This window comes from Podarcis tiliguerta (assembly GCF_965153285.1).
Source record: "Podarcis tiliguerta genome assembly, chromosome: 3".
Taxonomy (NCBI): Eukaryota; Metazoa; Chordata; class Lepidosauria; order Squamata; family Lacertidae; genus Podarcis; species Podarcis tiliguerta.
Window position 1 is genome coordinate 63,270,447 of NC_139536.1, and position 27,503 is coordinate 63,297,949.

The following is a 27,503-nucleotide window of genomic DNA, read 5'->3' on the forward strand; positions in this document are numbered from 1 at the left end:
GAAAAATAAAATTTGGCTGAAATTTTGCCCCCTAACCACTTCCTTATCCCAATATTTTTCTGATCCCCATGTTTTCTCCTTTTCTATATTCTCATGTTAAAAATAAGAGGTGCAAAGACTTGAGCATTGGGTGTTATTCATTGTGAAATCAGAACTCTTTCCTTAAACATGCTGCTTCATGATTTTCACCCTTGTACTGGTACTGAGGCAGTGCATTCTTTAACATGTGGACAATGGATTTTCTCTCTTGAGTTCATTGCACAAAAGAAAGGATGATGTAGGAAGCTTAGAATTTTTCACCAGATCTTCCTAACAGGCAACAGACACAAAGATGCACTTTGCCAGGGACTCTGATAGACAATGAAAATGCATGTCCTTTGCCTTCCATGTCTTTTTGGCATTTTGCCTTGTACAACCAGGTGGGTCTCAGTGGGACATCTGGTATGCTGTTAGCTCCCTACCTCTCAAGCATAGTCACTTGTTTCCCTGCCCTCTACTTTGCCTACAGCTTTTCAGTAAAGTTTGGTATTCTCTGTTTCCAACTGAAACACCATGACAAGCCTCTGGTGAATCCCATACAGATAGAGGAAGTTACTTATTCCCACATCCGTTTCCTAGACCATGTGTTTTGTTAGTTTCTTTTCCTGAGCTCTCGGGCAAAGGGAAAATTAAGGCTACAGTTTACCTGGGAATCCATGAGACTTATGCAGAGTAGGCACTAGAACTCCACTGTTAATAGATCAGTATAAAGGAAAGCAGTTTGCCATGTAAACATAAAACATAGATAATTAACCACAATCAAAATATAAAGGAATGTTATTTCCAACTTAGGAGGGAGAGGATGGGGGCAAAATTGATAGCAAGGTATATTTAAGAGTACATGTCAGAAACAATGCTGTATTTATGAGCATGAATGCCACCATTTGCTATGAGAGTCATCTTTTATTTTATCCTCATAGCTTTAAGATGCCCTGCTCCCCTCCCCCCTCAGCAAAACACAGAATCTTTTGTGCTCATGGTTGAGATTACTCTTCACCACCTCTTCTTGGAAACCTGCTTTCTGAAGTCTAATAATTGCTTTTTTACATCGGGATTAGGATGTGTGTCATATCCCGGATCTGCTTCGTTAAAGCACCTGTTGCTCCTAAGTGACTCTCTGCATTCCGCGTACATGGCTGATGCTCTGGAATGGAATTTATCTTAACTCTGTTTTGACACTTGCTGCCTGATTTCTTTTTAATGGCGGATAATGGGACTATAATGTTCTCAAGCCCAGTCTACTTCATGAGACTTGGCCTCCTGCTGTTAAGTACAGTGCTCTATCATTACTATGGCAGCCCCTACTGGGAGAAAGAGTACTGTTCATTTAATAGTGATACTATAACCAATTATTTCTAACTGAACTTGTGGGCAAGAAAGATCTTACAAAATTCCGCACGGTTTTAAAGTCTTAGAGCCAGTCATTGATTTCACTTTGTAAAGCTGTATTTTAAGTAAGGACACAATCTCCCGGTTTTATCCAAACGTTACTTGTCCAAATCAATTACTGTGATGCCAAATAGAGAGAGAGAGCAAGAGCAAATAATTCATCTATAGGACCTTTCATTACAGCATATACTCTTTCCTCCTAATCCTAGAGGGAGGATTCCAATGTTTTTGCCTTAAAAACCTTTTTGAGAGGCAATGCCCACCAAGTAACTAGCAGTCCACTTGGCGCTTCACACCACCAAAGATGCACTAAAAGCAACTGGGCTTCCTTTGAAGCGATCATTGTCAAATTTGACAAAAAGTAATGTTTTCATCTGGTGAAAAGTTGGAACAAATGGGGAAACTGAGAGGCATGTAGCAACAGCTCACAATAAGCAGCTTCGGGAGATTCTTGTTTTATTTAACACTTTATTTACAACCCTCATACCAATGTATGGCTGCGAGGCAACAGTGAAGAGCTGCTAAGAGCAGTGTATCTATCCCATCTAATACGAACTAACCATTTGGAGATTAATGGTTTTTTTGTGTTCCACTGCAGCCTAGTTCAATGGCTGGGGTCGATGAGAGTTGTAGTCCAAAACATCTGGAGGCTAAGAGTTTGAGGAAAGCTCTCAATCTCTGGTTCACAAGTCAGGATTCTTTAAACATTTAAATAAATGTTTCAGAAATATTTCTTCCATCTGTATAGGGGGAGGAGGAAGTGTGTGAGCCCAAAGCTTTATTCAGGCTTGTTATGGCTCATGCATGTAGCCTTAAACCATGGTTTAGTGTTGCATGTTAAACAACTTATTAAATGGCTTTCTTTTGATTTTTTGATCTTAGATTTGCCTCAGATAATGAACCTCTTCTATTATTTGACAAGTCTTACGATTAAAGCAATGGTTCTGAAACTCCTCCCCCACTCTTAGTCTCCTTTCTAAACATACTCCACCTTCAAATATTTCCCCCCAAATACAAATTTATGGCCCAAATTCAACTAATTTGGCATGCTAGCAGAAGCCCGCTCAAGGGTCTTCTACCTCACTTTCCTCCTACTCTCCTCTCCCTGTGCAATCCTGCACCTTCTCCAAATCCTCTGTGAAGGGTGAGGATAACCCCCAGAACAGCACACAGGGATGGGGAGGGAGGATTGTTCTGCCGGACAAGGAGAAATGCTTGTACTGAAGGAACAATCTGAAGAGTGAAACATTGAAGTCAGAACAATAATTTATTTTCTGTTATTTAGTAGAGGAATTTGTACCTGATCATGAGAGAAGTGCCATTTCCTGGATTTCTGTGCATGTAGAATATGGGAAGTGGTTGCAGGGTAAAAAGCAAAGCTCCCATGGAGGTCAGAACCTCATCAGTACCTTTCAAAATATGCTTTCCGTTTTCTTTTCTTATAGAGGTGGGTAACTTGAGACCATCCAGTTGGTGTTGGATTGCAACTCCCATTAGCCCCGTCCAACATGGCCAATAGCCCAATGACATCCGGAACGCTACACGTTCCTCACCCCTTTTTTCCAGCTGTCCCTACCATGAAAAAGTCTGCTCTAGTTTCTTCCCCCTCAGCATCCTTTACCAAAGGAGGGAGAAAAGGTTCCTTTCTTGATAGTGTGCTTTCCTTGTTACTGACAAGCTCTCTGTAACAGAAACTGCAGGTTCTGCTACCCTCCAGAAGGGATGTATTCCCTGGGCACAGTTGCATCTGCACATCCAACGTAGTGTGTGTTAAGAGTGATGTATTCTTTTCTTTCTTTTTTAAATAACTTTTATTATTGCCATTAAGTTTAAGGTAAAAAGGTAAAGTTAAAGGACCCCTGACAGTTAAGTCCAGTCGCGAATGACTCTGGGCTTTCAGCGCTCATCTCGCTTTACTGGAAGAGGGAGCTGGCATTTGTCCGCAGACAGTTTTTCTGGGTCATGTTGCCAGCATGACTAAGCCACTTCTGGCGAAACCAGAGCAGTGCACAGAAACACCGTTTACTTTCCTGCCGGAGCAGTACCTATTTATCTACTTGCACTTTGACATGCTTTTGAACTGCTAGGTTGGCAGGAGCTGGGACAGAGCAACGGGAGCTCCCCCCTTCATGGGGATTCCAACCGCCGACCTTATGATCGGCAAGTCCTAGGCTCAGTGGTTTAGTCCACAGCGCTACCTGTGTACAGTTTCAGGTACATAAAAGTAAAACATACAGAGCAATATTAATACCAAACAAAACAAGTGCGGGACAATCAGTTTTTAAATCAATGAATGGCAGGTTCCGTATCTATGTCAAATATAGCTGATAATGTTATGTGAGTAGGCAGAGAATGCCCTCAGACTTTCTTTGTGGCCTGCTTCCCAAAAGGTTGGTTCACTGCTGGCCATCAGAAGACTTTTAAATGAAAAGCGTTTTCCTCTCCATTGCAGTTTCTTATAGGATAATGTATTAAAACAAAGCATATGGATATACAAGAAATATATGCATTTGTTCAGGAGTTTTAAAGGAAAGATCTGGCCCTCCTCAACCCTTTCTCCCCAATAATATAACTAGATTTTTTGTGTGTTTTTTAAAAAAAACCAACACACAAACTGAATAATGCATAATTATACTACATCCCGCCTAGTCCTAAGTCTTACCTCTCAAGAGTTCAAAGAGTGATCATAAATCTAGACACCCTGCCCCACTGTCATGACCTAGAAAAACAAGCTTAAAGCCTGGCCGCTCTAGAGTCAGAATCTCCAGTGCCCTCAAAATATGCCTTAAAAACCTTTGTAGTGCCTCTGGAATTATTCATTTAAGAGGGAGGCATGATTTGTGAGACAGGACACGACAGTGCAGTGCTGAAAAAGCTCAGCGGTCTTGGTTACAGCACATTCTGTATTCTGTTTAAACCACTATTTTAATATGCAGCGCTTGCACTTTTTTAAAAACTTCTGAGTTTTTTTATTTTAAACACAGTAGCCTGTCAGCAAATAAAAGCTTAACGCCAAACAGTGTGTGGCATGCAAGGGAGGGGAGGGGGTGGGGGGGGTTCAGACCCTGTTCAAGATTCTCCTTGTAAGTCATGGCTTCTTAAAGCATTTCCCCCTTGATAACAGTTAGCTTTTCAAATCAGTCTTTAACCAATCTTGCTTGGAATTTGAAGGGGGCACGGAAAGCCAAATGAACATGAAAATCTCTGCCTAGATGAATGAGTCTCACATTTTTTTACTTGATCATTTTAAGGAGGTGAATATCAAATGAATTTGGATGCCTACTGTAGCTTATCTTGCTAAATTCCCATTTTGCTCAGCCAGCTCATTCTCATATGAAATATCCAGCTTTTGAACAACACTATTCCATTTCTAGTCGAAGCTAAAGAATGCAGGTGCTTTTTTATCATAATCGTGGGTCATTTCACAGCCTCCAATATCATTTCTCTGCCCCCCCCTTCTTAACAAGTATTTTACAATACTGATTGTAAGCAGAGATGGAGACATGTCTTATTCAGACACAGGTATGATTCCTTTTGTCACCCCAGCTTGATAAGGCTTGAAACAGAGATGCATGTTTTCTCCCTTGGGCAATAATTGTAACCAAAGCTACATTTCGGTTTGGAGACATTTCTATTGCTTAAAAGAGCAGTCCAGCAACCAGTACAGTGGTGCCTCGCAAGACGAAAAGAATCCGTTCCGCGAGTTTTTTCGTCTTGTGAAGCAACCCCATTAGCGGATTAGCGCTATTAGCGGTTTAGCGGCTATTAGCGGTTTAGCGGCTATTAGCGGCTATTAAAGGCTTAAGGGATTAGCGGATTAGCTGCTAAAAGGCTATTAGCAGCTTAGTGCCTTAGAAAAAGGGGGTGGGGAGCGGAAAAAAATCGCAGCAACTCGCAAGACATTTTCGTCTTGCGAAGCAAGCCCATAGGAAATTCGTTTTGCGAAGCACCTCCAAAACGGAAAACCCTTTCGTCTAGCGGGTTTTCCGTCTTGCGAGGCATTCGTCTTGCGGGGCACCACTGTATTTCCAAACACTGTTATGCAAGATTCCTTTTGGTATGGGCATCCATGACTAAGCATCTATGACAAAAGAATCTCATGAAAGACAAAAGCTTGGAATTGTTCTAAACGTCACTCAGCTAATTCTCCCAACAAAAGATAAAGTGAATTATTTTTGCATTTGCTCAGGAATCTTCCACATTAATACAGTTTCCACTAGGCTCCGAACCTCAATCTGGTCAGTCCAGGCACAGCAAATTAGTGTGGGCTGCTATCACTGCTGCTTTTGATGAAAACTGAGACACACTGTTGTAATGAGCTGTTGCATAGGCTACCATTAAAATGCAAAATAAGAGCCGCACTGCTGAATCAGACCAAAGAGAGATAGCGTCCTTCTATCTGCTTTCTTCATACCATGCATAATTTTACACTTCTGTCAGGTGCCCCATTACTCACCGTTTTTTGTTAACTGAAAAGTCTCCAAATGGTGCACAGTAAACCTTTCCTCATTAGGGGAGTTACTTCAATCCTTGATCACTTTGGCTGCCCTTTTCTAGACCTCTACACAGCACCCCAAGTGCAGTTGCACCAAATCTATAATGGCATTATTATATTGCCAGCTTATTTTCAGTCCCTTTCCTAATGATCCCTATTTTTCTTATTTAAAAAGATTGTTATACTAATTGATCAAAGGGAGGTCTATGCAGCTTTTAACATGGAATTCACCTTTTGCATGGGTGCTGCATGCTAGCTCAGAACCTTTATTCAGTTAGTCATCATGACCCAGAGGTCATATAATTATATATAATTTTGGCTTGTGCCTGGGAGTACAGTCTAATATACACAAACTATATTTAACTCATAAATTCAAAAAAAAGTTTGATTTATCCAGTGCATTGTGTTCTGAACTTGGAAAGCAAAAAATTACCACACTTTTTTTACCAGTGCCACTAAATAAGTGTCATATCATATGAAATAAAATTAATTAGGTAAAGGTAAAGGGACCCCTGACCATTAGGTCCAGTCGTGACTGACTCTGGGGTTGCAGCGCTCATCTCACCTAGTTGGCCGAGGGAGCCGGCGTACAGCTTCCGGGTCATGTGGCCAGCATGACTAAGCCACTTCTGGCGAACCAGAGCAGCGCACAGAAACGCTGTTTACCTTCCCGCCAGAGCAGTACCTATTTATCTACTTGCACTTTGACGTGCTTTCGAACTGCTAGGTTGGCAGGATAAAATTCATTACCATCCAGTTAATGATATAATTATGGTGGAAATAAGAAAATAAATCCTATTTCCTGAAAGCTTCAGTTCTTTCACCCTTGGGTATCACAGTGGTGTTTTGATCCTGCAAATGATCTGTAAGTAGTGCCCTGGGTAAAATCTTGAATGCAACTAAAAACATGGAAGTTTCTCAAAATGATTCCCTTCCCCCTTTTCTTGTCTTTAAATGGGCCTTATTTAGTGATGCTAAATAATAGCTGGGTACTTAATAAGCAGCATTGTAATATTCCTTTATTGCGTAGCTTAACTTGCAGATATTAAAATAACACAAAGCAACACATCTGCCTAATTATATTGAAGGGAACTCAAGAAACCACAATTTTGCTGCTGCTTTTGTCACCATGAACAAGCCTGTGGGCATTGCCTACAAATGAAAAAAGATATTAAGACCCTTTTTAAGAGAGAGCCTGTGATGTGAAATGAAGGATAGTCAGTCCTGAGGTTTCAAAAGCAACTTCTTTCAGGTTGTTGGCATGCAGGAAAGGCCATGACCATGCAGAGTGATTTGATTTGAGGGCATTGGGTTTCTTTGAGAATTGGACCATAACTCTTTAGCTCACTTGATTGCAGACTGGCTTATGGTAAGATCGTTAGCTTCGGCAAGACACCTGTGGTGTTCTCTTTAATTAGTGGAGCTTGTCAAGAGCATACATCAAGTAATTAGTCACTAACTACTCGATCACTGAAAACGTAATAAATAAAGTGGGTCATGAATCGAGAGCAAACAGGGCAGCCAGTAATTAAAGGGTTCTTTTCCCCTGCTGACCATATGCATATAATCATAGCCAGGACCCTGTATTATTGTCTAGACTATGAGGTCTGAGTTGGAAAGTACCTATGCCTTGGTGAGTAGTTTAAGTACTTCATTAGTGCCCTACAGTTTATGGCACAGGTCATGCCAGAGACAGGTGGTAGAGCTAGGCTGATTGGTGGTCTGACCTGCAGTATAATCATGTCAAAATGGAAGCTTCACATGCCAATTTGCAAGCTTCATTAGTGCTTCATTAGTTTATGGTGCAGGTTATGTCAGTCAGGTTAGGGGGCTAGACCAATTGTTGGTATGATCTCATTTTAGTATAGTCATACAAAACTGGAAGTGTTTGCCATCTTCTCATCGAGCGTGATTTTGGCTTCAAATTCTGTTTACACTAGCCATTTCCCAGAAGTTTATGAATGGATGGTTAGTCCTGCTAGTTCATTCATTAACTTGTTCATGCATGCATGTCTTGTTGATTTCTTCCTTGCGATTTTATTATCACAGTAAGCCCACAACTTAAGTGTACAGTGTTACCTCAGTTTATGAACTTAATCCATTCTGTAAGTCCGTTCTTAAACTGAAGCCATTCTTAAACCGAGGCGTGCTTTCCCTAATGAGGCCTCCCACCGCCGGTGCCCTTCCACCATTCAACTTCCATTCTTAGACCAAGGTAAAGTTTGCAAACCGGGACACTACTTCCGGTTTTGCGGAGTTCGTAAACTGAATCATTTGTAAACAGGGCTGTTCTTAAATTGAGGTACCACTGTAGTTAACTTGTGCACATTCAGCTTTATGCATGTGGCAAAAATAAAAATTACAAAGGGGGCAGATTCCAGGAAAAGTGACTTTGGCAATCCCACCCACCATTGAACCCAATGTGTTTTAATTATATGTGATTTTGGATTTACTCTGTTTTATTTATATCCCACATTTCCTTTAAAGAACTCAAGGTGGCAAACATGGTTTCCTGCCATTTAAATTTAGTGTGACAAGGTGGTATATTGATCAAAAAGCCACAGTTGTATAACACAACAGGTTCTGCAGTGTAAAATGAATGATAGAAACAAAGAAAGTAGTCCTGGCATTTTACGGTGGTACCTCGGGTTACATACGCTTCAGGTTACAGACTCTGCTAACCCAGAAAGATCTTTGCTTCAGGTTGAGAACAGAAATTGTGCAGCAGCGGCGCAGCGGCAGCAGGAGGCCCCATTAGCTAAAGTGGTGCTTCAGGTTAAGAACAGTTTCAGGTTAAGAACAGACCTCCAGAACGAATTAAGTACCGTATTTTTCGCCCCATAGGACGCACCGGCCCATAGGACGCACCATGTTTTTTGGGGGGAAAATAAAGAAAAAAAATTTTATTTCCCCCTCAGGCGCTTGTGGGGCCAGGAGCGGGGAGAAGCGCTTTTCTCCCCACCGCCAGCCTTCACATCAGGTCCGGGGACAGGGGGAAGACTCGCTGCGCCTCCCCACTGTCCCGGGAGCTTGTGGGGCAGGCAGCGGGGAGAAGCGCTCTTCTCCCCACCGCCAGCCTTCACGTCAGGTCCGGGGACAGGGGGAAGACGCGCTGCGCCTCCCAGCTGTCCCTGGAGCTTGTGGGGCAGGCAGCGGGGAGAAGTGCTTTTCTCCCCACCGCCAGCCTTCACGTCAGGTCCGGGGACAGGGGGAAGACGCGCCGCGCCTCCTCACTGTCCCCGGAGCTTGCGGGGCTGGCGGCGGGGAGAAGCGCTCTTCTCCCTGCCGCCAGCCTTCACGTCAGGTCCGGGGACAGGGGGAAGACGCGCCGCGCCTCCCCACTGTCCCCGGAGCTTGTGGGGCAGGCAGCGGGGAGAAGCGCTTTTCTCCCTGCCGCCAGCCTTCACGTCAGGTCCGGGGACAGGGGGAAGATGCGCCGCGCCTCCCAGCTGTCCCCGGAGCTTGCGGGGCAGGCAGCGGGGAGAAGCGCTCTTCTCCCCACCGCCAGCCTTCACGTCAGGTCCGGGGACAGGGGGAAGACGCGCCGCGCCTCCTCACTGTCCCCGGAGCTTGTGGGGCAGGCAGCGGGGAGAAGCGCTCTTCTCCCTGCCGCCAGCCTTCACGTCAGGTCCGGGGACAGGGGGAAGACGCGCCGCGCCTCCCCACTGTCCCCGGAGCTTGTGGGGCAGGCAGCGGGGAGAAGCGCTCTTCTCCCCACCGCCAGCCTTCACGTCAGGTCCGGGGACAGGGGGAAGACGCGCCGCGCCTCCCCCCTGTCTCCGGAGCTTGTGGGGCAGGCAGCGGGGAGAAGCGCTCTTCTCCCTGCCGCCAGCCTTCACGTCAGGTCCGGGGACAGGGGGAAGACGCGACGCGCCTCCTCGCTGTCCCCGGAGCTTGTGGGGCAGGCAGCGGGGAGAAGCACGCATCTCCCCGCCGTCAGCCTCTAAACCACATAGGGAGACAGCGGGATGGCGGCGTTCCGCCTCCCTGCTGTCCCCCGACCTTGTGGGGCTGGCGCTGCGGCTCTCCTGAAGCCTGGAGAGCGAGAGGGGTTGGTGCGCACCGACCCCTCTCGCTCTCCAGGCTTCAGCGAAAGCCTGCATTCGCCCCATAGGACGCACCCAGATTTCCCCTTCATTTTTGGAGGGGAAAAAGTGCATCCTATAGGGCGAAAAATACGGTACTTAACCAGAGGTACCAACTATAATCAGGAACCCTGATGCCATAATCCCCAAGTCTGAATGCACTCAAGGTTCAACAAAATCATTGTTGTCACCCAGGGTCCACAGCTATGGGTTGGCTGGCCTTGATAGCCAAGGCAAAACTTGTGGTTGCTAAGACAATTTTTCTCCCTTTGTCTCTGGCCTTGCACTGTGCATGTAAGCAGCACAGCAACTATCCCTGCTCCCCTCTTCACAGCTGCAGAGGGTAAGAGGCATCTTGGTTTGGTCCTGCATCACTGTCTGATTTTGCACCTCCAACGAGAGGACATAGCAGTTTTGCAACTGCAATGGCAATCTCTGTCCCCTTTGCATCTGCCAAGACTAGGAGGCTGGAATTTTGTTTCGCTTGCCAGTTGATAGCTAGTGACACACTAGATGCAGGAACCAGGATTCAGCACATTGTAAATAAGTATCTGCTCATTGTTCCAAACTCAGTGTTCAACATGGCACCGATGGGGAATGCTTTTCGACGCTTCCAAAATAAAGCATACATTTTCCATGTAACTGCATTACTTTTATTTCACTCAGGTTTCTTTATGAATTCACAATTGAAGGATGTAATAGCTACCAAGTATACGGAGAGAAATAAATGTGTTTTATTAGCTGTGAGAAAGTTTCATTCTTTTTAGCATCTCAAGGTACTTATTTTTTCCCCTGCCAGGCAAAGCTGTATAATAACCCAAACTCTACAGTGTAACTGTTCCATTGGGCCTCTGCACCTCTGGTTCTATTTATTAATTTATATTTCACAAAATAATGGGCATGTCTGAGATTGCTGAAGAATATAGCCTGGTTAGGCCTTTGTTGAGAGTTGTTGATGCAATCTTTTTTCTCTCTTTCATTATATCAGCTTGCTAACTGCCATGTTTAGGGCTCTGGCTGAACATAATAAAGCTGCTATTCTCAAACTTATTTGGATGTTAAGGTTGCACCCACACAAACCCCCGCACCCCCTTCCCTGCCTCACCCAACCCTGGGATAGCAGAAGTGGGGTTCTACAATCATCACTGGACCAGCTTATTATTATTTTGCACCCCGCCCATCTGAAAGGATTGCCCCAGCCCCTCTTCTAGCATTTAAAAACATAAAACCGTAAAAAGCTTCCCTATAAATGTACCCACTTCATTTTTCTCTCTTCTCTTCTCTTCTCTTCTCTTCTCTTCTTTTCTGTTTCTTGGCAAAGCAGATAGCAAGGCCACTTGGAAGGAGATGATCAACCATGCAAGGTGTGACACCAGCCCTTCCAGCTTTCTAAGAGAGCGGAAGGATTTTGCTGAACTAATTGCTGTGGTTTTGCTTCCTTTGAAGTGGCTCTTGCCACCTACAGCACCACCTACAGCAGGGATGGGGACCTTTCTCAGCCTAAGGGACCACTTATGCCAGTACAGCTGTATTGCGGCAACACTGGGTGTTGAAATTTTGCACCCCTAACAATTTTGCACCTGGGGCCACCTCCCCCCATGACTCCCTTCCACACTATGCCACTGGCCAGAGGGAAAAGTGGCCAGAATAATCAATAGAGCTTTTATCTTTGTACAATGACGTTTGAGAAATCAGAGAATTAACCTGCAAGGGTATTCTCCAGGTTTATGTCAACATCTGCTGCTGATGTCAGCTTTTGAGGCCTGAGTTGTGAACAAACCTGGGCTTAGCATCAGGGTTTGCTTGGAGACAGACAAACCACAAGTGCTGCATCACAAGTCATGCTTAGCTAAGTTGGGTGCTCGTCATAGGAAGCAGTGAAATGGGAGTGATTGAGCAACATGCACTAGCCTATTGATTGTTCACAGTAAGCCATGGTTGTGATGCACAAATTTGACTGTCACTTCTCTTTCTTATCAACTATACAGTGGCCATTTCTTGCTCTGGCAGCTGTGATTCATAGCTAAGAAAAGCGTTCAAAATACAGTCGTACCTTGGTTCTCATTTAACTCCCAAAATGGTTTGAAAACCAAGGCGCGGCTTCCAATTGGCTGCAGTTCCTGTAGCCAGCTGGAAGCCATGAAAGTTGCATCGGATGTTCGGCTTCTGAAAAATGTTTGCAAACTGGAACACTCACTTCTGGGTTTGCAGTGTTCGGGAGCTGATTTGTTTGACAACAAAGGCGTTCGACTCCAAGGTATGACTGTAGTTGTTTGGGGCTACCACAGTGCTATCAAACAAACGTAAAAGGGCAGTCCTTTTGGTGCGGTGATTTTATTTTTGAAGGGCATAATAATACTAACATGCAGGTGGTAGGATTGTTTTTCCTACTAATTTAGTTTTGTAAGCGGGTGAGGTGTTTGGGGTTTTCTTTTCTTTTTTTTTTTTTTTTAAGGAAGCCAGAACAGAGAGAAGTGAACAAAACACAATCTTTGATGCTACAGTGGTACCTCTGGATACAAATGGGATCTGTTCCGGAACACCGTTCGCATCCTGAAGCGAACGCAACCCACATCTGCGGGTCGCGATTTGCCACTTCTGCGCATGCGCGTGACGTCATTTTGACTGTCTGCGCATGTGCGAGCGGTGAAATCCAGAAGTAACGTGTTCCATTACTTCTGGCTCGCCGTGGAGCGCAACCTGAAAGCGCTCAACCTGAAGCAACTTCAACCCGAGGGTATGACTGTATAACCATTTTTATAACTTTTTAAAAGATATTCAATTTTACCGTTGCATTGTTTTTAGTGGAAATCCTTTTTAATATAGCAATTTCTTTATATTGGCAGGAAGAATAATGAAACTTATGCTACAATAGTCACAAATAGGAGCCCTGGTCCACCTTTAAGAATTCCTTTTGGACTAATTAGAGCGTGTTCTTCTGTTCATTCTGGGCTGCTTGCCTGCTTTGGTCTTGTTGCTTGCCTTAGGGCCAAGGTAGATGCTATCTGGGCAAAGGTGTGGTCCAATGCAAATACATTCCTGAATCTCTTTTTGGGCTCACTTCCAGTTTTGAAGTCTGGATGAGATGCAAATACATACAGGGTAGGGATGGGGCAGAAGATTCTGAAAGAGCAGCTTACCTGTTTCATTTTTCTTATCAGCCAATTTTTCCCTTGAGAGCTTGGTGGCATAAAGAAGTCTTTGTTTATCTGAAACTTAAAAGATATGGTGCCAATTTCACCTCTCTAGGAATGGAGCTCCATAAACTGGGTGCTGTAATTGCCGAGGTTCCAGCCAACTCTGCTTCTGAAATGGTAGAACGCATAGCAGAACTTCCAATATTCAACACAGCAGATGAACAGGATCATACGGGAGGAGGCGGTTCCAAACTATTCAGGGTTTTGTAGTTAAAAAAACAGCAACCAGGAACTTGCTGGAAGCCTTTGCACATAGCAGCAGAATACTGCTATTACAGTGGTACCTCTGGTTATGAACTTAATTCGTTCCAGAGCTCTGTTCTTAACCTGAAACCGTTCTTAACCTGAGGTACCACTTTAGCTAATAGGGCCTCCCGCTGCCGCCATGTGATTTCTGTTCTCATCCTGAGGTAAAATTCTTAACCCGAGGTACTACTTCTGGGTTAGTGGAGTCTGTAACCCAAAGTGTTTGTAACCCGAGGTACCACTTTAGTCCGATAGCATTTTCACACCATCAAAAATATAACTATATCGGATGTTGATCTGGTTGCCACATTTCCCACAAGCTGAAATTTCCACAGGCAGCCTCACATACATTAAGTTAACCCAATCAGAGCATGTGTGACAGTGGCCAGACCTGCTTTTCATATGAAAGATCATAGCTGTAGCACTGCCTGGGAAATTTGGGGAAAAGAACCTAAAAAGTTGCCTTATACTGAGCCAGACAAAAGGTCAATCTTGGTCCATACTGACTGGTCTCAGCTCTCCATGGTCTCAGAATGAAGTCTTTCCCATCCCTACCTGGAAATAATAGAATCATAGAGATGGAAGGGACCCTGAGGATAATCTAGTCCAACCCCCTGCAATGCAGGAATATGTAGCTGTCCAGGGACAAAACCTGCAACCTTGGCATTATCAGCACCATGTTCTAACCAACTGAGCTGTTTGAGTCAGGGATTGACTTTTTGCATGCAAATCATGTAACATACCATGGAACACTGACCCTTCCCTGGGCTGTCAACTGATCCATAAAATAGTAGTCATAGCAGATTGATAGATTCATTGAATAAATGTGAAATTGTTTTTTAAAATGTTATTATTTAAAGTATTTATATAGCACCCTTAATATAAAGATTTCAGGGCTATTAACAATAGAATCCAATAGAATAACTGCATACAATACAATTAAAACAAATGTTGACCCCATGTACTAAGCCCTTTGAGCTATATATCAGTGAAATGCTGAGGCTTTTGAATTCAGGTGCACCTGCAGTGTAAGTGCACCTGAAAATGTGAGCTCTCCAAAATCTGCATAATGAACCTCCCTTCTAAATCTGCACAATGAATCTCCCATCTAATTACCCTAGGTGAAGGATACCTATGATAAATAATTGCGGGGTATCTGAGTTCAGGCACTTCCCAATGAACAGGTATGTGAGGATTGGGCCAAAATGTGTGACCCATTGAACATATGTGACTCACTCTGCTGTCCTCTTTCTGCTCAACAATATAATCATTTGAGGACAGCAATGTCCATGCAACTACTGAGTCCATAAAATATTATAGTCCGTGTGCTATGTACCTTGTAGAAATTATGCCAGACACTCCTAATAAAGTTCTCTGATCCATCACTGATCGTAACTGCCAATAATTATAAATGTAAATATACTTGTGTCAGTTTATTCCCAGATTTAAGAAGTCAACTGAAAAAAAAAGAGTTGGCTAGCAGCCAGTGTAGTCTTCCCATTTTTTAAAAAAACACACACACATCACTTCAGTGGTTGCTGTCTAGTTAATCAAATGTAAATGTAAAATGGACTCTTGAACTTTAGCTGCTTTTTCTTTACAAAAATACTTTTTTGTTTCAATAGATGCACAAGTAAAATATAATTGCATGTCACTAATAACTTTTTAGAGGTGTTTTTGAATCTGCAAAGCATTACTGTCTGTGTTATTAGACACTAACTTTAGCAATGCTGAATTGCTTGGAAAGGCAATTAAAAGGTTTGTACACAAACAAAATAAATGTTGATTTTTCTGTCACATACTGACCTATTTTTTATTTTCATTGCGCAATAACCTTTCAGCAATCTATCCTGCATTACCTCAAGTGCATTTTCAAGAGTAGTTAATAAAGATCTCTAGAAAGCTAGTTGGCATGCAGAATAGCCTCATTGCATATAAATGTAGATAAATGGTTTCAAAGGTGTAAGTGTCAGTAATCTATTATAAACCATTTTCTTAAAAGCCAAAACAGCCAAACACTGAGCTTTGCTGTATTTCTTTTGGCATCATGCTTATGAAGAAGGGCCAGTTCCTTCAGTAAGACAAAGATGGCTAACTGTTGCTTACTCACAGGCCTGCCGATGTCAGCATACTTGAACATCTGGCCATTGGCCATGCTGGTTGGGGTTTAGACAGGGCTTTAGACAAGAGCCCCTTCCAGCACTACCAGGAAGCCCTGAGGATTGAATCTGGGAACTTCTGCGCTGTCACTGGACCAGTCCTTTGCTCCTATGGATCTTGGAAGTCTTATCTGGATGGTATAAGAGATTTTTCCTGAGCCCCTTTCTCCCATTATAAAATCACTGATATAAACTTCCATGTAAATGCACTGATGTAAATTTGAGAACTCCAGCTATCAGATGCTGATGGCATCTGATCAGTCTCTGTGGAGGAAGAATCCTAAATTCTTTATCCACCAAAGTCCATCACCTCCTTTTTCCTTGACACATCCTCCTAATTTCCCCAAATGCAAGGCCTTGTGAACATTAGGGGTGCCTGTATAGAAACCACTTGTAGTAAATTGTGCCAAGAGATCATGGCGCATGACCAAAAAGTGCACAAACATTGTGAAGGCAGAAACCACTTCCTTTTCCTGAATGTCTGGACTTCATTACCTCTTTTCTTCCTCCTCTTCTCAGGGTCGTACATGATAGTGGATTCTTCACACCACAGCCAAGGAGAGAAGGCTCGACTTCAGCTTCCTACTATGAAAGAGAATGACACACACTGTGTTGATTTCAGCTACCTTTTGTACAGCAAGAAAGGGGTGAGCCCTGGAACTCTGAACATATTGGTTAGGGTAAACAAGGGCCCCCTGGCAAATCCCATTTGGAATGTGACCGGCTCCACAGGCAAAGACTGGCTACGGGCAGAACTGGCCGTCAGCACCTTTTGGCCCAATGAATACCAGGTAAACCCTTAATACAATTGCTTTCTGCTTGAAGGATTGCTAATTCCTAAAGGGGGTTATTCTGTGACTTTCATCAAAGTGGAAAAACTGCAAGGCAGTATCTTGAAACATGTTGTACTTCTCTATTGAGGAGGAAAAGGAGAAATGGGAAAAGTGCACTTTAGAGGCATAACACACACCCAGCCTGAGAGATGGCTTGGAGAAGATGCTCCCTTGCTCCTCAGTACCCAGACATGTTGTGTCTGGACAATTATTATTTACCTGGTTTCCTAGTAGGCAGCATTCTGGTGCATCTAATTTTAAGCACCCAGCCTCTTCATGTAAGGAATCTGTGATACTGTGCCTTAACTATCCCTTCTCCTATTTCACCCGGTGTTGCTACTCTACACAGACACAACAGATTTTTGGTGTCTTTCTTCCGGCACTGTGGCCAGAGTGGCCTCCTACATCCTAATCTTATAAGCCACCCATCTCTTTGTTCTCTTCTGCTATTATTATCATCAGGGATCTGAGTATCCTACACTGCAGAAACATTCAGTGCCAAGAGAACACAAACTGAATTCCAATAACAGCTGACACCCACATTACAACTCTGTCCCCCCTCTCCCTCTCTCTAACACACATGGTTCCACCCTCCATTTTATCCTTGCAACAACTCTGTGTAGTGAGTTAAACAGGGATGGTGCTGAGGCCACTTGGTAAGCTTAATGGCTAAATGTGGGTTTGAACCCAGGTTTTCTAGGTCCCAGTCCAGCACTCTACCTACTGCCCCACAAAGGTGTATAACAGGAGACAGATAGCCTCCTTTCTATTTTCAAGAGGGGACATTTGAGATCAGAGAGGCAGGGAAGAGGACAGAACAGGAGATATTTCCCCCCTTCCAGCTGTTTCTTATAGATGAGTGTGTTTATCTTTCTGTGTGCATGTGTGCGCACGCACATACACAGTGTCTATATGTGAATATCTGATTCACAGTTTTCCCCCTTGTGAAATTCGCAGGACCCTTGAACCATATGAATTAACATTTTCATTTCATTCATGTAAAGCTCCTGGGATCCCATCTTCTTAAAGTGATTTGCATTTCTACATGGTGTGTTCTTGGTACCGTGTTAAGTAGTAGGCAGGAGCTGTGGATAGGAAACAATACAGTTAATGATAAATAAAAGTGTTCTCAAGTAGAGACATGTGAGGATGGAAGTTCTTAGTCACCCAGATGTTATACTAATAGTCAGTGTGTTTGTTTTCTGGGGGGATACAGGGGTATGCATACCTCTAAACATTTTGTGAATCTTTGTACTTTTGTCCATTTACTGTTTTTATTTTTATCGATTTGAACTATAAAATGGCGATTTTCTTGAGTCAAAATGAGAGTACCCCTAAACATTTTTTTCTGAAAAAAGCACTGCTAATAGTCTTTTATAAATGTAAATATATGAAATAAGCCCTTGCTACACCGGGTGGCACTGTGGGTAAAAGCCTCAGCGCCTAGGGCTTGCCAATCGAAAGGTCGGCAGTTCGAATCCCCACGGCGGGGTGCGCTCCCGTTGTTCGGTCCCAGCGCCTGCCAACCTAGCAGTTCGAAAGCACTCCTGGGTGCAAGTAGATAAATAGGGACCGCTTACTAGCGGGAAGGTAAACGGCGTTTCCGTGTGCGGCTCTGGCTCACCAGAGCAGCGATGTCACGCTGGCCACGTGACCCGGAAGTGTCTCCGGACAGCGCTGGCCCCTGGCCTCTTGAGTGAGATGGGCGCACAACCCTAGAGTCTGTCAAGACTGGCCCGTACGGGCAGGGGTACCTTTACCTTTACCTTACACCCTGCTGGACTTTTGATTGCTAGGCCAGAAGGTGGTGGGGCACATCCCCCCTCCTCATTTTTCACTTTTCCCCCTCCCATTCGTTTAACAGGAGTGAAGAGAACTATAGCAGCCCCAAGACTGTTATAGGTTTTATCCCATGTTGGGGAAGTGAAAGGTCGCTGGATCTTGCAAATGCTATGCTGATCTTGGTCCCATTGTTTTTGTCAGTTACTATGCTTTGTACTTTTGTGTTTCTATATTGTAAACCATCCTGTGATCCTCGGATGGAGGGCGATATAGATATTTAATAAACAAAATCATGGAATTGTAGAGTTGGAAGGGACCCTGAAGGAAGCTGTGCTACACAAGAGCTCTCCTTCCTCTATCCCTTGCCATTTGAGGCTTTGTTTAAACACACAGAGCAAAGTGAATACTAAGGGAAAATTAAATCTCCTCCATTTCTCTCCATCAAAAGAGGAGGAGGTTGGAAGCTCTTGTTTACACAAGCTCTCTATTATAGTCAGTTGTATCTCGTTCTAAATGCCATCTAATGGAGTGTAGTTGGAAGCTGTATAATCTTGTACAATTTCATGAGTGGAGAGAGCCCGTCAGTGTGAATTGTTTTCTCTGAACACTGAGCCTTTTTTGTGTGTGTGTTTCCTTTTGTAAGGGCTTCCTTTAAGGGCATGAGGGCAACACAGCTGCTTAAAAAGCACTGATTTCTGTGTGCACGTTTCCCCCCCAATCCTAGTTTTAATGTTGCGTTACAACTAAAGAGCATGGCATGAATGTCTCCTTTGTTCAGCTGCAATTCTCTGTGACAATGCTCCAGTTCAGTAACTCTGCTGGCTGCATGTTCGCCCCTGTAGAGAGTTTAGCAAACACTAGCTGAATGCCACACGCATTTTAAGATGGGATTGACAGCCGTGAATTTGCTTTTCAAGAGCTGTGCTGTAATGCGTAACACAGGCCCAAGTCATACATACATGTTCCATGTTATAGAGTAAATAAAGCACACATACAAATATGTGCATGCATACTATCCTTTAAATCAATCCCAAGGAAGGTATATAATTGCACAGGTAAGCCAGGACCCCTATGCAAGCAGGTAGGATGTGAGATTGTGACTACCACCAAGGTTATGCTGTCATTTCCCTCTGAATGTTCCTCTGAATGATTAACTCAAGTAATAGAATGTTTAACTTGTAGCTGGTATGCGACTGCCAGGAGGGGAAAAAAGAGGAAAACATTTTAATTTTATTTGTGTGTGTGTGTGCTCGCGCGCTTGGAAATAATTGCTTTGAAACTGGCACATATGTGAATGCCTTGTAATCATCTGGCAGTGTTTGCTTTTATCAGCATCACTTAACAGGCATTGATCCTGCTGGGAAAGATTGAAGTGAGTTCTGGGAATTTGCTGCCCCACTTGGGCATAGTGGAGTTTGGTACGCCTGTCCTTGGAAGCCGATGACTCAGAGTGTGAGGTGGCAGCCTATGTAGTGTTGAGAGATGAATAAGGCAGCTAGATTTAATCTTTGTTTAATTTATTAGCACCACAGATTCTCAGCTATCAGATGAGGGTCAGGTCTCTCTTCGTAAAAAAGAACAGAGGTATTGTCCAGTGTGAGGCATGCCAGTTTATTTAGATGGGGCTTTAGTCCATCCATTCAGTTCAAGAACACTAAACATAAGATCAGACCAGTGGTCTATCGAGTCCAGCATCCTGGTCTCACAGTAGCCAACCAGATGCTTGATGGAAGCAGGATCTGAGTTGCTCTCCTCTCTGCAGTTTCCAGTCCCTGGAATTCAGAAGCATACTGCCTCCAACCATACAGACAGACCACAAGGCATCATGGCTAATAGGTAGCCATTGATCACCTTTTTGTCCTTAATTTTTTCTAACTCCCCCTCTAAAGCCATCCAAGTTGGTGACCATCACTGCCTCCCGTGGGAGCAAATCCTGTAGTTTAACTGTGTACTCTATCAATAGCCTTATTCTCCATGAATTTGTCTAATCCTCTTTTTAAACCATCTAGGCTGGGGGCCACCACTGCCTGCAGTGGGAGCAAGTTCCATAGTTTAACCATGTGTTGCATGAAGCAGTACTTTCTTCCGTCTGTCTGTCCTGAATCCTCTACCATTGAGCTTCGTTGGCAGTCCTTGAGCTCTAGTATTCTGCGAAAAGGAGGAAACCTTTGTGCTGAAATAGCATGATGATGGTGGAGTGGCATGAAGATCTCTGTAAAAGTTAAATTGTGTGCTCAGTTTATATGATTCTTCTCCTCCTCCACCTTTCTTGGTTGAATTGGGTTTCCATTGTCCTGTTTTAGTGCTGCTGTCCCTGGCTGAATGGAGGAACCATGGCGGCAATACTAGTACTCTATCTGCCCTGAGGACTTGGGAGTGGTGTTATGGCACACGGGATGGACTAGAACATTAATCAAAATGTAAAAAACCAACACAAATGATAACTGATTAAAATGTCTCCACACTGTTTAATCTCACCACCAAGTCAGGTGTGAGAAATTCATGTAGCTTTTGAAGAATATGTAAACCACTTTGAGGTTTGTTTGTTTTTCAGGCTTGTCGTTGTTTTTAAACAATCAAGCGGCATATGACTCTTATGAAATAAATGAATAAAATAAGGTCCTGAAAAAGGCTTAAGTTCCATAGCAACTCTTTGACTCACCTCTCTCATCAGTAGGCTTCAACTTACGCATGGTGCAGTCAGAATGTGCTTGGTAGACGTTAAAAGAGAGAGCAATGCTAGATAGGAAAAGGGTTGTCTGTCTGATATATTGAAGCAACCAATTCACTGTTTTATAGGTTAAAGCCTGCACTGTGAATTATTCTCAGGGGGAAAAAAGAGTTGATTGGACTTGAGTGCCAATGTAACTTGATTCCAGCAAACTCATTAGTGAGTTTATAAAACTTCAACAACACCATTGTCACTTTGATGATTTTTGGTCTCAAACCATGTCATAAACTATGTCTACTCCTATAGTAGTATCTTGTTTCACTCCATTCTTAATGGAATACACACACACACACACACACACACACACACACACACAATTTTTAAAAACCTGTTCTCTAGCCATAAGATGAAATAAAGCATGTAAAATGTGTTTCGCTAGGCAAAACTGATTGCAAAAATGTGTGTAGTAGGATCAGTGTGCACCAAAGTGCCAGCTATTTTTCATGAGCAAAATATGAAAAAAAAACCCTGCCCCTAAATGCAAACTGATGTGGAAAACTTGGACTTAAGATTCGAAAAATGAGACACTTAGAGAAACTGAAGTTGACACATTCATCAATCCCTACTTGCAGCCCAGACCCTTGTCAACTGGATCCTTGTCTTCTTTGGAGGTCCAGACTCAGGTTTAGTGCCAAGGAACTAAACTAAGAATCAGAGAAAGTCCCCAATGTCAATTTCACTTCTGCCACGAACACACTGGGTAGCCTTAAATAAATCACATGCCTTGTTAGCCTTGGGGTTGTATCCAAAGTAGTGCTAAGTAAGTCTCCTGCCTAAAGGGTACAGGGAAAGTTGGGTGGGGAGTTCCACTCCACAAGGGAAAATCCTTGCAGTAATGGGATGTGTCAGTTCGATACCACCCTTGGCACCCCATCTTCAGAATATGCAAGATAGTGCTAACCTGCTTTACAAGGAAGTTGTAAAGCAAAGTAGTGGATTTGAAACGCTTTTAAGAGACATTTTGAAGTGCTATATAAATGCTAAATGTAATAATAAATGCTCTCAAGGAACTCCCTGTCCCCAATCCATATATTTATATTGAGGTCAGAAATGGGGAGAGAATGACCTTACATTTCTCCAAAGATCTTTTAGTAAGTACTTCGTTGCTTCTGGAAGATTTGCACAGCAACTACCAAGCAGTGTCTTTCTTTTCAAAATGCAACACAAGTGGTTTTATTTCCAAGTTCCTTGTCAATCATTTGGTCTCTTTTGGCCCCTTTTCGAAAATAACCCATCTGCAGCATATTGAGTCCATGCTGTTTTGTAGTCCTCCCTTTGCTTTTGCAAATGAGGTGGCTCTGAACACAGGGACCTTCATTCATAAGGTCACCTTTCTGTGAACTTCTTCCATGAGGGATTTTATCCATTTGGAAGGATCAATAAACAAAAAAGTTTGACACGTTTAGCATTCCAATGTGGAGTGACTAGAGATAAGCAAATATTAATAATGAGAGAATACGCTTGATTGCGGAGAAGATTATGATTTTCAGTGACAAATTCCTGTTTGTTCATTAAAAAAAACCCCCAACTTTCATTTGTTGATATATTGTGCCACATTCTCTGACACTCCAAAGCAATTCATCCGTTTAGTTATGATGAAGAATGGAGCAGTGCTTTGTGAAACTGCAATAGTCAGCCATGAGCTCAGGTTGTGCTCTCATTTCCAATTAAAGGGGGGGGGGGATCAGTCCACATAGCTAAATGCAGCCCTGGAATTCTTCCCAAGCCATGCCACTTCCTCAGTTGGCAACACCACACCCTTCATCGACCCTGATCCTCACCTTCAAGTGCTTTTGCGGGGCTGTTATGTGTCCTTGAACTAGGGCAATGCCTCTTGCTTGTCTGGATGGAGAGTGTATATGTTGGGTGTGGGGGGGAAGATGTAGAAATATTTGACTTTTACATTGCCTGGAATGTAGCCTACTGTATGAAAGTAAGAGTTCACTCTGGCCATGCCAGCAGAAAGTCGCAATCTAGGGAATATGGCCTTTGGGTCAACAAAGGTCCTCCCTGCTATAAAAGACTGCAGCTACTTGAGATTTTCCCATTTTTGCATCTGAAGACAAATAGTTTGTTTTAAACTGCATCATAACATCAGGCGATCTACGATCAGATTTCCCCTAAAGTCATCCCCCCCTCCAAAAAAGGCAACACAGCTATGGGAGGAAGAGCTGCTGGGGGATGCAAGAGCAATATATCCTAATTTAAATATTCTTATTTGCTCTAGGCAGGGGGAGATGCAGATTACATATTGTTCCTGTACATTGCCTACTCCAATTGAAATATATGATAGGGACTAGAAAATGTACCGATTCCAAAACAATAGGTTTGATCTAGTGGGGAGGGCCATAGCTGTGTAGTAGAGCATCTGCCATGGATGCAGATGATCCCAGGTAGGACCAGGAGACACACTTGTTGGAAATCCTGGACCCACACTGCCAGTCAGCATAGGCAGTACTGCACTAGATGGACCAGTCCTTTGACTCAGGATCATAGTTGGAAGCAGTTTCCTATGTTACAAAGTTTTTGTTTCCATAAATGGTAGGAGTTTTCCATTCATGAAAGGGGGTCCATCCGTAAGCAAAGGTGCCTCCCCTTCATCGAACAAACCGTTAGTGATCGTGCTGACCATTAAGGTCAGGAATGGCATCATTTTGTACTGCTGTATATTTAAATTGCCTGAAACATATGCCTCAACACTTTAGTGAATGACCTGATTTTGCAATTGACTGCTCAAGAGAATGGCACGCATTGCATCGCTCCAGTTTTCTGGTTATTGTGACATGATTCCAACATCTCTGAATGCCGTACCGCAAATTGGGAACACAGATAAATACTGCTCGTAAAACATTTTCTGTGCTATTGGAAAGGCTACTTCCATATATGGATTTTCATCGTTTGGGGGCTACACAAAAATGTTGGCTCTGTAAATGGAAAAAATGAAGGGGGAAAATGTGACACAAAAATATGGCACATACAGTTAGCCTGATTCTTGCTCTTTGTGGAAGGCAGATGTATCAGTTCTGGGACTGCAGCAGAAAACTTGAAAGCATATAATTATCTGAAATGATAACAAGAACTATTAGTTTTGCAATTGAGGTTGTCCAAAGGAGGCTAGTCTGATTTTTATCCTTTTAAGATAATGTTACACTGCTATTTAAGGAAAAGTTCAAACACCAAGAAGAAAGCTTGCCCACTAAAAATTTTGTTTCATTTGCAATATTCACAGGACTGTTTGCAATTATATTTACCTTGGGTGGTTAAAAAAAAAAAGTGTGTGTGTGTAATCAAAGACAATTGAATTAATACTAAAGACAATCAAAGACAATTGAATTCACCCTAAAGAAGAAATTGTTTATTAATGGAAAGCATCCAACTAAGACTAACTCAGAGAAGACCCAATGTTTCCCTCTTCACCTAGCCTACAAAAAGACCACTTGTTTGGTAAGTTTAAAATGGTTTACTTCAAATTGTTCAAAGGTCAGATTCCTGTGCTTTATCATACATCATTCAGAAAAAAGTTGCACAGGCAGTACAGTAAAACTTGTCTTAGATACAATGTGGTGAAAGATCTTAAATTATTAGTATAGGAACTGAAGAATGGCTTGTGAGAGCCATGAGGTCTGAGCTGGAGCGACCAGTTCAAACCTCTTTAAACACTGAGCTTCTCAGGTAGGCTGGAGGTTGAACAATAGGCTTGATTACCATTTCCTCCCAACATGAGCTAAGCCCAGCAGGACAGTTCACTCTATGCTATTAATTCTTTAGTGCATTAATTAAACTTAAGCATGTTAGTTATATGAGGCTGGTTATCCCACACATATTAGATCACAGTAATGTTTTCTATGGGTGCTATCAGATAGTGGTTTAGTCTGTCCTTCTTGGTTTTCCCCAGGTGCTTTCAGACAATATTGTAATGCTTCCCACATTTTTTTGTTCCTGAGTATTGGGAAATAGTAGCTTTAGATTCAGAAACATACTGAATGAAAGCTAAAAATCATATATATAACAATGCCATGCAAATGTGACTGCCATTTAATATAACTATAGCTTATGATTTTAAAGCTGTTGATTGGGGTGTATATAGCTCTAAAACTATTCAGGAATGGAACTGTTACTTTTCTACTCTGTTACATAACCCTGATATGGCACAATTGATAGTGTTCTGTAAACTGCAAGGATCAGCTGGGTCTACTTCTTCAATAGTCTCACTGCATAATCCTTTAAAAACCCGTGAACCACATGGTCCTCGGTGTTTGAAACTCCCATTGTTGTAGGCACATTTTGTGGCAAGGAATTTCATTAGCAGGAGAAGTTTCTGAGCTCTGGGTGCAGTGCTGTGCCTCAGATTTCAGATTAAAACTGCAGAGTGGAAGGAAAGGAGGACCTTTTCCAGCTACTCTCTGAAGACTAGAGAAGAGACCTTCTTAAGAATATTAGCGGGGTGGGCTGTGGAAGGACTAACCATGTGAAAAATGAACCTAATATTTTAGCTGCAGTTTATTAATTTCCAGCTTTGTATTCTTGTTATTTTGAAAAGCGCGCCTAGACATTCCATTGTAGTGCCCATAACCTAGGCTTAAGGTGCCATTTAACACCTAACGTTCACATCTCAGTTTCTAACATTGATGGTCCTTTAACTTCCCAATTGTTAAGATGGAATTGATTAATTTCTGATAGCTCTCTATAACCAAAGTAGGGCAAGTTTGTAGAGCAATAGGCTGAAGAGCAGCAAACACATCATTGGCATCCTCGGACTGTACACTGTCCTTCTATCTTCCTCTGGCGCTAAATCAAGGCTTGGTGGGCTCCAAGTTATCCATTTGTTCTCTGTGTCCTTGAGGAATATTGCCAAGGGATGTACAAAGTTGCTGCAGTGTGGCAGGATTTGCCTGACCATTAAAGGTCTTCGGGCGCATCCCTAACTGTGTAACTAATTACCCTGCTGCTCAGATGTGAGCGGCTTCCAGGTTTCTCTCTGGGTGCACTCATTCATTCGATCAGCTCTCACAGGCCAGTTAATTACCTGCAGCTGTGTCCTGAGATCAAACAGTCCTAACAGGTCAAGCGCAAGCTGTGTTGCTTGCTGCCTCTTTAGAAAAGATACAAGGAGCAATCGTATCACCAGATGCACAGTGCCCCTCCCAATCTGTTCTGCTGCTTATTGCCTTATTGGAATCATTTATTTTGATTCTGTTGACATACCCAACTTCAACCTGAGATGGATTAAAAGATCAGAAGGGCTGAGGCTCTTTAGATGAAACCCTTCATAGATGCTTCATAGATGCACCAAGGGTGCTTTTCTAGGGTGTGATCCCACAGCACAACATAAGCATGAAAGCATGATTTTCTCTAACCCAATCACTGTCCTTTCTCTTTGAGGATAGACAGTAACCTTGCAGTTGGCCCTACTCATGGGTCATTTCATTTGCTGACATTCTCAAGCAGCTGGAGATCACACCACAGGGGAAGAATTGCAACTCCATCTGGCCTTAACTGGATCTTTATGTCATGACATTTTATGGATAACAGTCTGTTTCATCAGGTGCATGAAAAAGACTTTAAAGGTGTGAGCTGTTTAATCACACACACAGTAAAGTATAATGCATCATTATGTGAAGGGTTAGCAACATCTTATTTTTGTTCGGGGGCATGGTGCATATGTCAGATGTTTGTAATTCTGTTGAAGTTCAGGAAGCAAGTCAATAACCTAACAGCTTTATTGAAAACCAGTCTTTTAATGGCTTTTTGGAATTATGATACAATAGTGCTGAGACTTTTGAATTATGGTGCTGGAGGAGACTCTTGAGAGTCCCATGGACTGCAAGAAGATCAAACCTCTCCATTCTTAAGGAAATCAGCCCTGAGTGCTCACTGGAAGGACAGATAATGAAGCTGAGGCTCCAATACTTTGGCCACCTCATGAGAAGAGAAGACTCCCTGGAAAAGACCCTGATGTTGGGAAAGATGGAGGGCACAAGGAGAAGAGGACGACAGGGGATGAGATGGTTGGACAGTGTTCTCGAAGCTACCAGCATGAGTTTGACCAAACTGCGGGAGGTAGTAGAAGACAGAAGTGCCTGGCGTGCTCTGGTTCATGGGATCACGAAGAGTCGGACATGACTAAACGACTAAGCAACAACAAGTGCTGAGACACCCCCCTCAAAATAATTGTATAGAGGGGCCACTAGGGGTGCATCGGAAGATGGCTGACAATAACATCTCTCCGACCCACACGAGGTAATTAAGAGGCTGTGATGGGAGTAAACAGCCTCCCGGCCCCCCCAAGTGGGTGGGGGGGACTGTCCTTGCCTGCTGTGCCCTATACCACCCCCAAATTTGAGGGCGTGGTGGCACTAGGCAGAAAGCCCTTGTGCTGACTTCCACGTTCCTGGACGCTGTCTCTGATCCGCGCCTCTAGCTGCGGCTTCAAAAGAAACAATTAGGAGGAAGCTAATGCACATATTTCAAGGAAGAAGGGGAAGTAAAGACTGCTTACCGAAGAGATCTCTGAGAAACAAGACGGGTCGGAGGAACAGGAAAAAAT

At 43.2% G+C, this 27,503-nt stretch overlaps 1 protein-coding gene across 20 annotated transcripts in view; it reads left to right on the top strand.

Moving 5' to 3' along the window:
* PTPRK (protein tyrosine phosphatase receptor type K) overlaps positions 1-27,503 on the top strand; it is a 325,128-nt gene that overhangs the window by 104,142 nt on the left and 193,483 nt on the right. For all 20 annotated transcript variants that reach the window (XM_083434768.1, XM_083434774.1, XM_083434776.1 and 17 more), the window contains exon 3: positions 16,130-16,401. In XM_083434768.1, coding sequence (XP_083290894.1) covers positions 16,130-16,401 — 272 coding nt within the window. The remainder of the gene's footprint in view (positions 1-16,129; positions 16,402-27,503) is intronic.